Here is a 17872-nt window from a genome sequence, read left to right as displayed (position 1 = left end):
CCGTATTGATCATCTGACCATTCCTTAAAATATAATTTAATTCATACACATTTTTTATTCATTTTATTTTTTTCAGAAAAAATATACAAAACTTTTTACACATTATTCTAATATATAATACTATTTATTTTGTATTTTTTTTTAACATTAGTGTATTCTCATTTCTTTTAGTTATTAAAATTCTATTATATAATTACAATTTTTTTCAGCATTTTTCATTACATTTAACAAGAACAAATTTACTTATTTTTATTTAGTATATTTTTAATACATTCATGAAAAGGTTTGACAACTTTTACTATATTGATATGTATTTTATTTATCTTTCATACAATTTTTTTAGTGTGATCCTACAAATATAAGCTGTTATATAAAGGTTAATGGAAAGAATCTGTATTCTTTTATTTTGTTTTATATATATCCTTTAGTATTATTTTTCTTTTTTCATCAACTGTTAATTTAGAATCTTTTATTAATAGATTTTGGTTATCGTTGGAAAAATAAGGTTTATTCCATTTCTCGATTTCATCATTAGTAAAGATGTCTGCTTCTTTTTTTTTAAAAAATAAATTATTAGTTTTTGGTTGATTGTATTCGCTAAATAAAATCCAAGTTAATCCAATAGTTAATCCTTTAAAAAAAAAAAAAAATATAAAAATAAAATAATAATAATAAATCTATTTAAATACAAAGATATATATATTGATTTAGTTGAATGTCAAAAAATAAATATTACAAAGAAATTCATTTATAATAAATTTACCAGAAAACCAAACACCAATCTTAAAAGCTGGGCTACCTCTAAGTAATACCGTTCTTCTAAAATTTTCTACTTCTTTTATTAGTCTTTTTTTTATATTCATGAGTAAAAATTGAAACAATTTTATTAATGAAATATTAAAAAAATAAATATAATGTTTTTCCTAAAAACAAAGAAAAATTTTAATAATTAAAATACAATTTTTATAATTTATTTACAAACATTATTATTGAGATTAAAAAAATTGAAGTTTATTCATTGTTAAAAATTGTTTTAATTCTGAAAATATAAAATTTTTTTATCAAAGGACTTTTTATATTTTTTTTTGAATATTTTTTTTTATATTCCAAACGTAACCTTAGTTTGATGTTTAATTTTCTGATTTTTTCTGATCTATTCTTTTTTTTAATCCTTTTATAGTTTTATTTTATTTTATTTTATTTATTTTTTTTTTTTTTTTTTTAATTTTCTATATTGATTGAATATTCGTTATTTTATTTTTATTTTTTTTTTTAAATAGAGAATTATAAAAAAAAATTATGCAACATTAAATTAAACACACATAATGCTTTTTAAGAAAAATCTTAATAATTTATTTTTGTTAAATTCAGCAAATATTATTTTTTCATTAAAAAAATATAAATTTATAAATAATTTGTATTATTTTTCATCAACATATTTATTGGAAGAAGATGTAGGAATTAATCATTTCATGAGCGATTTTCTAGAAATAAATAAAAGTAAAAAATGGGATTTAAAAAATAAAAATAGCCTTGATTGTGTATTCAAATATAAATGTGAAGATTTTCATGTATATGAAATCGACAAAAACAACAATATATTAAATGTAAAATTTGCTAAAAAAAAAATATTAGATGACAATAAAAACGTAGATGCTAAAACTTTTAAATTAAGCTATGAAAATCAATTCTGTAATAATTATAAAAAAATAGATTATGATACAACAAAAAATGAAAAGGAAGTTAATGAATATGATTTTAAATATGTAAAAAATGAAGATAAATTTTTGGATGTTTTACCTAAAAAAAAAGAAAATTCTTCAAAAAATTTTGTGTTAACAAATAATGATGAAAATAGTAAAGTAAAATCAGAGTATTATGTTAAATTTATTTTATACAAAGTTAATAAAGATACACAAGAAGCAATTAGAGAAATTAGCAAAGCTTCTGAAATTCCAATTAAAAATTTTCATTATTCAGGTTTTAAAGATAAAAGAAGTGTTTCTACTCAAATAATATCAACAAATTTTAGTTATATAAGAGAAATTAATAATATAAAAAATTTATATTTAAACAAAAAAGCGAAAAAATTATTAATTTGTAATATTGAAAAATTAGATAAAAATATAGAGTTAGGTGAACATCGAGGAAATAGTTTTATAGTTGTTTTAAGAAATGTTCAAAATAATGAAGATTATTTAAGAAATAGATTGGATTATATTAAAAAATATGGATTTATTAATTATTTTGGTATGCAACGATTTGGTGTATATAAAAATACATTTAACAAAGGAAAAGCTCTGATATCTAGAAACTATAAAGAATATATAAATTTTGTTTTAGACCCAAATATATTTGAAAAAAAATTTTTGAATGGAAATATCATTAAAGATAGTATAACTATTTATATGAAAAATGCATGTAATATATTCAAAAAAAAAAATGCTACATTTGCTTTTAGATATTTTACCCTTAAAATGAATAAATTACTTAAAAAAAACTATATATTGCAAAATAATGAATTAAACAAACAATTATTTTCACATAAATATTTTTATTCATATATGAATAATTCTGAATATGAAGCTTTTGTCCTGCTTCGAAATTTATATATATATGAAAAAAATCAAAATCAGGAAAATAAAAATAATATAAATAATAAAAAAAATGGACAATCGATGAGAAACATAAATATTAAAAAGGATGAACACTTAGTGAATAAATTAAATGATGGAAAATATGAAAAGCAAAAATATTTTTATAAAAATGAAAAAATCTGCGTTAAAGGGATAAGTATGGAAGTTAGACGATTTCATATGCACTCTTACAGTGCAAAAATATTTAATTTTTTAACTTCTTATAGATTAGAAAATTTTGGAATAAAATTAGAAGAAAGTGATTTTGTATTTACAAAAGAAATTCAATCAGAAACAAATGAAAAAAAAAATCAACATAATTATATAACTATATATGATAATAAAATAAATAATTTAAATATATATAATGTTGTTTTACCTGTTTTAGGAAGTATGCCATACAGATTATCATATTTAAATGTTTTTAAAAATCTTTATAGGAAATTTCGGGGTCAAAAAATTCGCTTAGTTTTTTTAGAAATATTATTATATTTAATTTATATTTTATATGAAGACAATTTGTTTAGATTAAATTGCAATATATTTGATAGTTTTGTTAATGATTTAAAACAAACAAATATAAAAAAATCTATTAAATTTAAATGTGAAGACATCTTAAATGATGTTTTTCCAATTAAAAAAATTTTATATATAATAAAACAGTTTGATAAATATATAAATTCTTTTGAATATGAATATGGAATGACATGTGTTTTTAGGAATATAGTTGTAATTCCTAAGAATTTTTATTATTGTTTTTATGAATATAATGAACCTAAAGCTAAATTTATTTCAGATTTGTATTCAACCATTTTAATAAATAAAATTTTAAAGAAAGAAGAATGTAAAAGTTATAATGTAAACAATCAATGTAATAATAATAATTGTAATGAAAATATTGACTGTTCTGAAAATATAGAGTTTGGAAACAATACAAAATATATGAAGAATAAAAATGACAATAAAAATACACAAAACATTATTCGAATGAAAAGAAATAAAAATATTTCTTTAATAAATAAGGATGAAGAAATAAAAAACATAAATTTTCAAAAAGACAGTAGTAATAATAGTAAACAAAAAAAAAATAAATATAAATTTAATGCTCTCATATTAAATTTTAACTTAAATTCTTCATCTTATGCAACTATGCTTATAAGAGAATTGTATGGAAAGCAGAATGAACTACTAGTTCATAATTTGATTAAAAATTGCAAAAGATATGAAAAAAAAATAAAAGGATTAAGAGAATAAAAAATATTATAAACTTTAAAAAAATAAAATTAAATTTTTCACTAAAGTTATAATAATTATTAAATTAGTTAAAACAGAAATATATATTTATTTTATAAAATTAAAAGAATGAAAATTTTCTTTAGTAAATAATATTTAAATTAAAAAATAGTTATATACAATTTTACAAAAATTTAAATAATTTTATATTTTAATAAATTAAAAAAAAAAAAAATACGGCTTTTAGATATTTGTTATTTTTTTTTCTCATTTTATACTAAAAAATTATAATTTGATATAAAAAAAAACATAAAATATCAATTTTTTTTTTTTTTTTTTTTTTAAATAGTAATTCACATCACATTTTATGTATTTAATTTAGAGGATAAAAAATGTATATGAAAATTTTGTGTGAACGCATTAATTTAAAAAAAAAAAAAAATTATACAAAAATAACGTATAACAAATTAAAATTTGTATTTTTTCTTATAAAAATATGATATATATAAATGTTTAAAATAATAAAAAATATAACTACTATTATGTTTATAATTTTTTGTTTTATAAAAAAGGAAAAAAAAACTACATATAATCAATAAAAATATCTCTGAAACAATCAGTGAATTGCTCAATAAGATTGATATTTTCACAATTAGATTTAAGTATCCAATTAATGGAGTTTTCTGTTTTATCAAAAATAAGTTCAATAAATATATAATGCATTGTATAAAATTGAGAATACAAGTAAAATTTTAAACATTGATCTATTTCTCCTGAAGCTAATGTTATTATATTATATTTTGTTATTAGCTCATCAATAGTTTCTAATTTCAAATTATGATAATTTTTTCTCAAATATATTTTTTCATTATTTTTTTCTGATAAAAGATTCCATTGTTCTTGATACTCCTCTGGATTTATATTATCAGCATCAATTATAATTTCTTTTAACTTTTTAAAATTATATAAGTTTGACACTCCATATTCATCTTTTTTTTCTGTGATAACCTGAAAATTATTATTTGGTACATCTGAATTTTTATCTAAAATCATATAATCACCGTTACTACTGGAACAAGTATTAAGATTTTCTTGCACAATATTTTTATTGTTGATATTTTTTTTATTAATTTCATAATTATTTTTATCATCAATTAGTAATATATCTTCATTTATATTAAGTAAATTATTATTTTCTTTTTTACTATCATTGTCTAAATTATCGTTAAGATTACAATTTTTTTCTGACTTGTAATTTTTATCTAAATTTTTATCATCTAAATTATAATTTACATTTAAATTATCTGTATCATTATTTCCTTCAGGATCGTATATCCCTCCGAAGGATATTTTAGAATACTCAACAAATTTATTTATAGGATGCTTGTATAATACTGATAAAGTGTTAAATTCATTATATAGATTATCTAATAATGTATTTTCATTTGATTCACAAAAATTTTTTACTAGTTTCTTTTTACAAGAAATTATATTAAAAGCTTCTTCATAATTATAACTTAACATTTTATAGTAAAAATACATTTTGTCTGTTAGTTCAGGATATTTATAATTTTTTAATATATTGTCGAATAAGGATGCTACAATAGTTTTCATTTCAGCAGGTCTCTTATATAAAACTTTTATACAAGCTGTTAATAACTCCAACATAAATAAATAAGAACAATTCGTCAAATTAACATATTCTTCTAAAATATATGGGGCATTTTCTATGTAATCACAATATTCTCCAACTATCCAAATATAAGAAGTTATTCCTACATTATCGATTAATCTAGTATCACATTTTACAATTTCATCAATAATTATTTTTGTGTACTCTTCATATTTCCTTAATATATTAGCTAAAATTGTTAGTGTAGCACTACTTATATATGAATAATTCATTGGTAAGAAGGATGATAACGCCAGTTCGACAATTTTTGAAATAGCTTTTGGTATTTTTAAAGCTATACATCCAATAGAATATATAGATTTCTGAGCGATTTCAGTATTGCTATCTGAAATATATTCACTTAATTCATTAATTATTAAAACTACATTATTCTTGAAAAAAAAAAAAATTATATATATTTAAGTATATATAGATGGATAAAATAAAAATAAAATAGTAAGGTATTTATAAAATTCATACAATGAAAAATAACATAAAAAGAAAATTAATAAAAATATTAGAGAAATTCAAATAACAAGTTAGAAGTAATCTAATAAAAAATAATAAATTAATACAAAAATTTAAAAGAAGAAAAAATCATAATGAATTTACCTTTGATGCTACAGATACAAGAATATCTAATTTAATATCTTTTATATATGTCAGATCATTAAATCGAAAAAAAAAATGCTTAAAATCATATTCAAATATTTTATAATTTAATTTGTTTGCTTCATGTAATAATAAATTAGTATGCAACAAAACAACATAAGAAATTTCACAAGAAGAAGTTGATATTAAGGTTAGTAAAGGATCTTTCATCCTTTCAAATATTTGTATTTGTAGATCCTGATCATTCATAGAGAAATTTAGAAAACATTTTAAGCATGATAAAAATACGGCTGAAGAAAAATCTCTTATGTGATTTTCTAATATATTCATAATATCATACATTTCATCTTCATTATCTGGCAAATATGTGCTTACAATGTTTAAAACCACACATTTACCCCATTCATTAAAACTTGATAACTTATTTAGCATATTAAAAATAATTTCTTTATTTACTTTTAATCCACCTTCATCAATCAATATTTCATTTAAAGCATGTACAGCATTTATTATACATTGGGGATCATTATTTAATAACATATTTTTTAATATTTTTATAACATCATTTTTTATAGAAATTTGGGGATTCATTTTTATTAACTTTACGCAACTAATAATAGCAATTCGTCTAACATATGGATTTTTGTCTTTTAATCCATTAAATAAAGGACCTTCAATATATTCAAATAAATTATTTATTCTTAAGTTACAAAAACTACGTAAAGCTAATCCTCTTATTATTGGGTCTTCATCCTTACTATCTTTTTGTAAAGTATTTATAGTAAGTAAAGATAATTCAGAATTAGTTTCTGTGGTATTAATAACAAATTGAAAAAAAAAAAAAAAAAAAAAAAGATTGAACAGATGTTTTATAAAGTGATATTATTATTATAATTAGAAATATAATTAATGTAATAAATAATATAAAATATTTTTATATAATTAGAAATTAATAAAAATAGAATTTTATTATATGTTAAAAAAAAAAAAAAAATAAACAAAGCCGTTAAAAAATATTCCATTAATCAATATAAGATGAAATAATTAACCTGCATAGTTATTTAAATATAAATAAATCATTTTTTTTTGGATTATATCATTTGTACTTGACATCATTATAATATCTGGAAATAATTTAGAAACGTCAATGCCTAAAGTCATATATGCTATAACCTTCTTTAAGACTTCTCTTTTTTTATCATCGTCTCTTTCTTGAGGTAATTTTTTTAAAACTTCTTTTAATTTGTTAATCTCACTCTACAAACAGATTGTATTACGAAAATTTAAATACTTTATAAATTAATATGCACACAGGTATATTCATATATATATATTTTCTCAATGACAATTAACTACAATTTTTTTATACATTTTAAAATTCATCATATTTTAAATATATATTTTTACTTTTTTGCATTCTACAAAATATTGTGGAATTGGCGTATTTTTCTTTTTTACTTGGACAGGAGACATATCAAAGAAAGTTATATATTAGAAAAAGTTAAATACTATATAAAAATAGTAAATAAATAACACCTAGTTTTTTTTTTTTTTTTTTTTTTTTTTTTGAGGTTAAATATTATTAAAAAATATAACTAATTTAAGATAATTTAAAAAATATGTTTTTATAATAAATTAAAGCTAATTATATATTTAATTTAATATATAATATAAATATTTTCTCAACTACAAAAGAAAAGTTGAATGTATCAATTAACATTGATAGAATAAATACATTTTACAATTCAAAAGAAAAAAAATATATATATTTTCCCATTTTCAATTTTTTTTAACAAATTATAAAAAAAAAAATATAAATGGTAAATAATGAGTTTTAAAAAATAAATTTATTTTAATTTTATGAGCTAAATTTTTCTTCATATATTAAATTTTATAATTCATATATTACCCATAAGAATAAATAAAAAATAAATTAAGAAAAAAAAAAAATTGTCACTGTTTTTTTAAAATTTTTTTTTATATGTAATTCCATTTTTTAAATTTTAAATATTTTAAGCTTTGTGAAAAAATGTATATTTAAGGCATATTTTTATTAAAAATAAATATTTTTTTTTTAATTGTTAAATATTATGATGAATTTATATATTTTTTATGCTTTCAAACGAAAAAAAAAAAGGAGAAAAATTAGTATTTTACAAAATAATTTTTTTGAATAAGCTATAAGAATTGTAGACACAACATTATTTTCATTTGAAATAAATGAATAATATAAATTTAAAATAGTTGTTAAGTTATTTTATTTATATAATTTTAAATATTTTTTAGAACATTTATAGTAAATTATAATAATGAAAGTAAAAAGAGAAGTATTTCATAAAGAATGATAAAAAAAAAAATTTTACACTTTAATTTTTAACAGTGATTTTATTTATAAAATTTTATAAAAATCATTCTAGTGGATAACAGTCAAAAATTATAATATAAATTATAAAAGATTAAGACGTGTATATATGGAGACTAATTAAAATATATACAATTGATCTTCCAATGAGATACAGGATTTCATATATTAAAAAAAAAAAATAATCTTAATGTGAAAGTGATAAAAAAATGAAAAAAGCAAAACAAGTATAAATTAAAAAATATTCAAAATAATTAGATAAATAAATGAATAAAATTTAATAATTTGTTCAGTACGTTTTTATTGCTTAGATTAAATACAGTTTACAGTATTTTTACACTACTTAAAAATATTTTCACTAGTAATAAATATATTAAGTGAATATATCCATATATCTAATAATTTAATAATTCTATTAAGCAACAGGAAAAAAAAAAAAAAAAAAATTAAATAAATAATATAAATGAATAAAAATTTGTAAATAGTAACCTTTTTAGTTCTCCTTTCTTACTGTTCAGTATTTTACTACACATGCAAAAAAAAAAAAAAAATAAAAAAAAGAAAAAAAAAAAAAAAAATAAAGCAAAAAAAGAATAAATAAAAAATTAAGAATGAATTATATGTTCACAATATTTTTATTAAATTAAATTTTAGATGATAATATAAATAATATTTTTTACAAAATCTATATTTATAATAGAATTTTAATAATTATACAAAAAAGGATAAAAAAGTGGCAACATATAAATTTTTTGTAGGGCTAATACATATTATATATCATATCAAGTATTATATAATTTTAAAAAATAATTGTTTTTTCAAATTAAACATTAAAGTATATAAAATATTTATATAAAATTTATTATTTGAAAAATTTTTAGTGCACTATAGATATATTTTTTTTTTTAGCCAGAATAAATCTTAAAATATTATTAGAAAGAAACTAAAAAAAAAAAAATAAGAAAATAATATGTATTTGGAGCAAAGAAAGCGTTTTTCATTTTATTAGTATCATGAGTTATTTTAGTTATTATTTGTTTTTTCTAATGTTATTATTTAAAATGATTTAAAAAGGCGTTTGCAAAAGAGAAAAAAAAAATTGTGAAGGAGTAGTTATAAGCTTATTATAAAATATGCTTTTAATAAAATGATATATATGAACCAAACTTTTTCTTTATAGTTATTAATTTTATTTAAAAAAAAATTTGAAATATGTCTATTAAATTTTCTAGGGTGAATTTGATTTATGTGTAAATACAATAAAATTAAATTACGTAATTTTTTAAAATAAAAATAGTATGTTTAGATATAATAATGTAAAAGAATTTTAATATTATTCATTTTTTTTAAATATTATTTTTTTATTTATTAGTTCTCCGTTCTTATTCTTATGCATATAAAATAGAAAAAATTTTAAATTTTAAGTTATCATAGAATTCGTATATTTTTGATAAATATTTTATATCTTTAAAGAAATTTCGAGTTTTATAATAAAAAATAACTAAGTATAAAAATATCAGAGCTTTATCCTTATTTTATCAGAAGTAACTATGAAAAAAAACGTAAAAATTTCTATGTAAATCCAAACCTTAAAACTTTAAAATATGAATGTGCATTAATTTATAAAAACGTTTTTGTTAATCAGAAAACTATCTTATATTAAATAGTTTATCATTTAACTATTAGGCCACAAATACTTTTAATTTTTAAAAAATATGCAACTCTTGGTATATTTTTAGCGTGTATGCAAACAATAACAAGAAACAAAAAAGTATATTAAATAAAATGTAATGAAACTCAATGTAGTAGAGTAACATAAATAAAAAATATATTAAAACGAAATTAAATATAATAAAATAAAATGTAGAATTCTTATGAAAAAGTCACATAAGAATTAAATTTTTTTTTTTTTATTTTTTTACAATTTTTTACTTCAAACTTAAGTTATATAAAAAGGTCATAAAAAAAAAAAAAAATATTACACATAATGGCTTTTTAAATCCGTTGTAGCTCATTTTTATTATGAACTTTGCTTTCAATTTTGTACCTATTTTATAAACACATTAACATATCGGATTTTGAAATAAAAAAGATATAATAAATTTTTATAAAATTCATTTAAAATTCTTCTTCTTTCAACGTATGGTTTAAGGTTTTTTTTTATCTTTCCTCTAAAAATGGTTTGGGAAAAAATTTCCATTTCTATGTATAAATATAATTAAAAAAAATTATAAAAAAAATAATAACTGCATAATAAAATTTTGTTAACTTACAGTTAATTATTACTAAATAAAATAATTTTTTTTTTTTTTTATAGAGTTTTGCATGTCAATAAATTTTCTTGTTAGTTCCTTTTTTTTGCACTTTTTTTTTTTTAATTGATCTTGTAAAATGTTACAACAAAAATCCTAAAACTTTTTTTTTGTTCTTTTATCGAAAGTTAATATCAAGCCAAGAACAAACAAAGGGCAATTATATTTTTGCTTTTGATATATTTTATTTTTTAAACATTTTTTTTTTTCCTTATTAATTTGTGAAAAAAGTATAATTTTTTTTTATTGAAAAAAAAGAAACAATCGTGTATTTACATATTACATGTTTATTATTGCATTATTTTATTTTTTTAAATGTAAAATATTTCAAAAAAAATTAAAAAGTTCATGCTGATATAAAAAAAAAAAAAAAAAAAAAAAAAAAAAAATAATAAAATAACTAACTTAAAAGAGCTTTTACAATTTTCCGTAAATTTTAAAGTATAGAAAAAAGCAAAAAAGTTAGTTTATTTAATATTTTGTTATATATATATATTATATATATATATATATATGTATATATATGTATATATATATATATATACATATATATAAGTATATATTTTTACAGTAATGAGATTATGTTTATATATATGAGATTGTGTTTTATTGAAAAACATGCAGTGGTGAAAAAAATCTTGCTATTTTTATTTTTCGAGAAGAAATAGAATCCAAAAAAAGTTTATGCATAAGAAAAAAAAAAATGTGGATACCACATGTAGAGAAAAAATTAATTAAAAAAATAATTTCAAAAAAAATATTTTTTTGTATATGATAATAAATTTTTTTTTTTTTTTTTTAATCAAAAAAAAAAATTTTCTTTCGTTCATATTGATGTTGAAATTACATGTTCATTGGATATTTTTATTTGCTTTTAACATTTTAATGTATTTTTGTTCCTTATAATTTGTTCAAGTATAAATACATGCTTATATAATTTTTTTTTTTTTTATTTTAAATATAATACGCTATGCACTGAATTGTTCTGTTAATTATAAATTTTGTTATTCTTTTTAATTTTAACTCCTATTTTTCTTTTTGAGATAATTTTCTCGAATTTACTTATTCATATTGATAAACACAAAAAATAAAAATTCATGGCATTAATCTATTTAAAAAAATATATTCATATATATATATATATATATATATATATGCATTTATTTCAATAGTTTTTATTTAAACATAAGAAATTCTTTCAAATTTTTGTAAAATTTACATGTAATAAAAATAAAATGTATAATTTTAGAGTATTTTGAATTTTTAAAAATTTTTATTATCTTTATTTTATTATTTTGTATTCATTTAAATTAGTTGATAATGTAAGAAAAATGTCTTTTTATTTATTAAAGTTTTATTTTAATTTACTATTTTTTAATTCTTTTTAAAAAAATTATTAAATTTTTTCATTTTAATTCTTTAACTTAAAAGCGTATTTTAAAAAATAAAGTGTATAAATGTAAATGTTTGTGTATTTATATTACAATCCTATATACCTTATATGCTTTTCGTAGGTTATTACATATAAATTTTTTTTTTCATTTACGTAAATCTATTATAGTTTATTTTTAAATTTCAATAATATATATTTTTTTTTATATATATAAAGGATTTTTACTAATATTTTTAATTCATATATTGATTAATTTATGATTTTTAATTGTCTATAAGTACTCTATGAAATTCACAAAAAAATAAACCTACATATATTTTTATAAAAATAATTACAGTACTTTTGTTAATTATAAATAAATTTACAAAATTTTGTTTTATTTTTTTTATTTATTAAATAGATTTGTTTTTTTATTAATTTTTTTTTGTTTTTTAAATTTTATTGTCACTTATTACATCAAATATATACACCTACTATATATATATATATATATATATTATCCTTTTTATTATTAGTATTTTATGAATTTTTACTTTAGAGTGAATAATACAAATTTTATTTTTTAATATTTTAAGTTTATTTTTAATCTTTCGTGAATATTTTAAATCAATAGTGGACAAAAAAGAAAATTAAGTTGCATGTTTTTATATACATTTCTTATATATAAAAAAAAATAATTCTTAATGTATTAATAAAAAAATAGAAAATAAAAGTGTACTATAACGAAAAACTGATTTTTATAATACATATATGATTTATTAATTTGAAAATTGTTAAAAAAATTAATATAATTCACCTTAATCTAATATAAATATAAACTATTTCTAAAATTTTAAAATTGTTTCTATTTTTTTTTTTTTTGAAAAATATAATTATATTCTAATTAGCATATTATATTAAATATACAAATAAATTTAAAATAATAAAGCAACAAAAGAAAAATAAATAAAATAAAAATAAATAAATAAAATAAAAAAAAAAAAAAAAAAAAAAAAAAAAAAAAAAAAAAAAAAAAAAAAAAAAAAAAAACATGATTTTAGTAAAACAATATAATTTTAACATATTTAAAAATTCTACTTCAGACTTATGTAGACGGGAAACAGAAGAGGAATTATGTTACAATTCTGAAGGTGTGAGATTATTAGACCTGATTAGTAAGGAATATAAAACATTTTCTATACATTCAGATTTATTCTATTTCTTAAAATTCTATTCAAGTATAAACTTTAAAAATGTGGCTAATGACTGGCTATATTCATTAGTTATAGATGGAAAATTATATTTAGGATATCACATATTGTCATTTATAATTTTAGTAGAAGCAGATTTTGAATATAATGCATCTGAAAAAATTGAACATTTACAAAGTGGTATTGATCCACCAAAAATTTTTCATAAGGATTATTTGGAATTTAAAAAAGAAAATAATAATATTCTTAAAAAGTTTAAAGAAGAAAAAAATATTAACAACTTTTTTAATTTTATTAATAATATAAATAAAAGTAATGAAAATATTAATGAAGTATATCATAAAAATTATAATTCAATTCGAAGTGATAATGATTTTTTATGTTCATCAGAAAATAATAACGATCATTACTATTCAGGGTGCTATTATATAGATATTTTTAATTTATATCTTTTTTCTATGTTTGATAAAGTTAGTAAAAAAATGATTATGAGTGTATTTCCAATTCAAAAATATGGATTAGAAAAGTCTAAAGAAATGATACGTAGTTTTATAAAATATGAAGATTTTATAAAAAAAATAATTGAAGAAAGAAAAAGTGATACCGTAAATTTTTTAAATTTCAAAATGAGTAATACAAATAATGAAATAAATAACAATATTCCAAGTAAAATGCATATAAGTAATAATAAAGAAAATTTATTTTATTCTTCACCAAAACCTTTGAAGAAAAAAAAATATTATTCTAAGTTTTTTATAGAACGCAAAAGAATTAAGAATTCAAAAAAATACATTAAAAAAAAAAAATATTATTTTTATATTAAGTGTTTCAGTAAAAACAATACTTGTATTTTTTTAAAAGAATATAAATATTGTAGACATAAGAATAATAATAAAAAATTAGAAGTTGAAATATTGAAAGGATTTTTGAATAAAAACAATATAGAGGAAATATTAATAAAATATATAATAGAAAATGAAGAATTAATAATTAATCAAAAAAAAACTATATATTTAAATGAATACCACAAATTAATTAATTTAATAGATAGTAGTAAACACAATTTTAATATTTTTGAATGGAAGTACATTTTAGAGGATATATTAACAAAAAAAGAAAATATATCATATTTTGAATATAAAAAAATAAATAGATTAAACTTTAGAAAAATAAGAGAGCAATATAATATGAAAAATAATAAGTTAAAAGAATGTTTAATTTTTACCATATTAAATAAAAATAATAATGATTTATATAATAAGGATATTAACAGAAAATATAAGAATATATTAGTAACAAACTCAAGAAGAAATAATTTCATAAAATATAAATTTCTTAAAATTAAAAATGAAATATGTGATAAAATGAATTCCCATAATATTTTCACATGCACAAAAGAAAGTAAATTTTTTTTGAAATTTTTATTATATAATTCGTACAATTCTAATACATTTATTTCATTATATAACAAAAATATAAAGAAATCATTTATCTTTATTCACAAAAAATTGAATTTAATAAAAAAGAACAAAGAGAAAAATTTATTTAGATATATTATATATTACATATATAGATCTTTAAGATTAAAAATTTCCAAGTATATAATGAAAAAAAATATTGTTAAAATTTTGAACAAATTTTTTTCAAATACATTTTCTAGTTTAAAACAGAATAACATTTTTAAAACATATTTCCGAAGTGACATTTTAAAAAAAAAAAATTCTTGTTACTATATACATAATTGGATAAAAGTAGAATCGAAGAGGTATATATTTAGAAGTATCCTGAGTTTTTATATTTATCTTTATATATTCATTTTTAAAAGAAATGATTTAGAAATAAAAAAACTAATCAAAAATTCAGAGCATTTAATTATTTTTATAAAAGGATTACAAAAAAATAGTTTGAGAAATAATTATTCAGAAGAAAAGAGATATTTAGAATATCTAGAATTATTATTTAATATATATAGGAATTACAAAAGTTGTTATAATTATGGAAAAAATTATCTTATGAAGTTTATGAGTAATAATAAGAATTTTGAAGATGATATTATTGATTATAATGATAAGATATATGTAAATGAAATTAATGACTTTAGATATAATAAAAATATAAATTGTAATTATTTAAAAGAAGAGTACTATTATAATTTACTAAATAATGACAACAACCAAGATAAAAATAAAAGAAGTAAGAATAATAAAAATCAAAATAGAAATGGAAGTAATTATAATAATGATAATGGTGAAAACATTAAAAATAATAACAGTAATAATAATAATAATAATAATAGTAATAATAATAATAATAATAATAATAATAATAATGGCAACAACGATAGTAACAACAGCAGTAGCAGTAACAGAAATAACAACAATAGCAACAGTAGCAATAATGGCAATAATAACAACAATAATAATAATAACAATAATAATAATAACAATAATAATAATAACAATAATAATAATAACAATAATAATAATAATAACGATAATAATAATGATGATAACAATGACAGTGATGAAAATAATGAGAATGAAGAATCTAATGAAAATGAGGATGAAAATGAAGAATATAACAGCAATAATGAAAATAATAGTAATGATAATTATAGATATGATGAAAAAGATAGCAATGTTGATAATGAAAATAAGAAAAATATTAATGGAGATCTAAATAACACTAGCAAGTATAATAATAACACCAATAAAAGTGAGATCAGTACAAATTATTTTGAAAATAGTTGCAATATAAGTGTAAATAATAGTCATAATGAATGTTATGAAGAAAATAGTCAGTTGTATGGTCACAATGAAGAAGGATTTGCAGTAAGTAATACCAATCTTATGAATAATAAACCTAATTCTCCAAATGGAACAATTTATGATAATATGACCAATGGAAATAATATTGATAATGAAAATAGAAATTGTGATAATGTTTTTAATAGCATTAATAGTTATCTTAATAACTACGTGGAAAGTAATAAAAATAATGTTAATTCACTTAATCAGGATACTTTTAGTAATAATGATGAAAATACATCAAACTCATTAAGTGCTCCAAATAAAACGATAGACAATGTTTTATCAAATAATTATGAGGGAACCACTGGAGAAACCCTTAAAACTAATGAAGGTGTTAAAGAAGAAGTAAATGATACTTATGATCCAAATTTTTTCAAAATAAAAAAGAACAGCACTGATCAACAAAAGCATATAGAACCGAGTGTACAAAAAAAAATAACGAAAAAAAGAAACAAAGTAAGGAGTGAAAAAAGTAACAAAAGTTTAGATGATGAAAAAAAGGAAGTCTTGAACAAAGTTTCTCAAATAACAAGAGTAGGTGGTGTTTGTTTTGATAAGAATAGACAAAGATGGATAGCTCATTGGAAAATTGATGGAAAATACCATAAACATTATTTTCCCATAAGTCAATATGGATTTGAAAATGCTAGAGAAAGAGCTGTTAACTGTAGAAAACAAGCAGAAAAACTTTTCAATCTACCAGAAATTCAGCCAAGAAATAGATGGAATCAAATAAAAGTTAATGGAACATCCCATTTAAAAAAAGCAGCTAAGTTACCAAGATGCGAAGGAGTTGGATATGACGAATTATCCCAGAGTTGGGTAAGTACATTTGTTGTTCATAAAAAATTTTCTATTGATGAATTTGGATTTTATGGAGCAAGGGATAAAGCTATTTATTGTAGAAAGGCTTTTGAAAAAGTAAATGGTAATGATAATTATGAATGGCTACTTAAGGATAAGTTAGGAATAAGCGAAAAAGAAAAAGATGAGTTATCTGATTTAATAAATATAGATAAAAGTATATTAGAGAATAATAATGAATTAGGAAATAAAACAAAAAGTACTTCTGAAAAAATACAAGTTAAAGATGAATCCCCTTCAGAACAAAATAATGAAAACTCTTCTGATGTAAAAATATCAAATGAACAATATCTAAAAATAACACAGGAAGCCATTGAAATGATATTAAATAATATAAAACATAAATCCTTACCAGAAATAAAATTAAAACTAATTGATAAACAAAAATTTGAAAATTACAATACATTGCTTGATAAACATTTTAAATTTATAACATCTGTTAAAAATATTTCTCAGCTTAGACCATATATATCTTTGTTTCATAAATTTATTATTTATCACACACTTCCACATAATATTTCTTTAAGGAAGCAATTGTTTATTATTGAAGCTCTTGAATGGTCCTCGTTTTTTTCAGGTGCTGCCAACCAAAAAATTGATTAAATTAGTTTTTTTTTTTTTTTTTGCACTTTTCATTTTAGATTATGGCAAGAATAAAAAAAAAAGGGAGGATAGAAAATGTAAAAATGTATTTTAAAATAAAGTCTTAAAAAAAAAAAAAAAAATAAAATAAAGAAAAAAAAAAAAAAAAAAAAAAAAAAAAAATTTTTTCGTTTATGTTTCCTTTT

The 17872-nt window shown here is 17.8% G+C and overlaps 4 protein-coding genes across 4 annotated transcripts; 2 read left to right on the top strand and 2 right to left on the bottom strand.

Annotated features, from left to right (window-relative positions):
* Window positions 1-401: 401 nt before the first annotated feature.
* PGAL8A_00094900 (conserved Plasmodium protein, unknown function) lies at window positions 402-863 on the bottom strand (the record flags this gene model as incomplete). The annotated part of the gene is made up of 2 exons (XM_028672076.1): window positions 402-631; window positions 764-863. The coding sequence occupies 2 exons, from the start codon at window positions 861-863 to the stop codon at window positions 402-404; spliced, it is 330 nt and encodes a 109-aa protein (XP_028526065.1).
* A 462-nt stretch (window positions 864-1325) lies between these two features.
* On the top strand, window positions 1326-3890 carry PGAL8A_00094800 (tRNA pseudouridine synthase D, putative; the record flags this gene model as incomplete). The annotated part of the gene is made up of 1 exon (XM_028672065.1): window positions 1326-3890. One exon carries the CDS (start codon window positions 1326-1328, stop codon window positions 3888-3890), a length of 2565 nt encoding a protein of 854 aa, XP_028526064.1.
* Window positions 3891-4451: 561 nt separating this feature from the next.
* On the bottom strand, window positions 4452-7626 carry PGAL8A_00094700 (AP-4 complex subunit beta, putative; the record flags this gene model as incomplete). The annotated part of the gene is made up of 4 exons (XM_028672054.1): window positions 4452-5933; window positions 6154-6962; window positions 7203-7410; window positions 7561-7626. 4 exons carry the CDS (start codon window positions 7624-7626, stop codon window positions 4452-4454), a joined length of 2565 nt encoding a protein of 854 aa, XP_028526063.1.
* Window positions 7627-13250: 5624 nt separating this feature from the next.
* Window positions 13251-17687, top strand: AP2-L (transcription factor with AP2 domain(s), putative; the record flags this gene model as incomplete). The annotated part of the gene is made up of 1 exon (XM_028672043.1): window positions 13251-17687. One exon carries the CDS (start codon window positions 13251-13253, stop codon window positions 17685-17687), a length of 4437 nt encoding a protein of 1478 aa, XP_028526062.1.
* Between the last annotated feature and the right edge of the window lie 185 nt (window positions 17688-17872).

This window comes from Plasmodium gallinaceum (genome assembly GCF_900005855.1).
Source record: "Plasmodium gallinaceum strain 8A genome assembly, contig: PGAL8A_v1_62, whole genome shotgun sequence".
Lineage (NCBI taxonomy): Eukaryota > Apicomplexa > Aconoidasida > Haemosporida > Plasmodiidae > Plasmodium > Plasmodium gallinaceum.
Note: the sequence above shows the minus strand (reverse complement) of the source record. Positions and strands in the feature narration are given on the sequence as shown.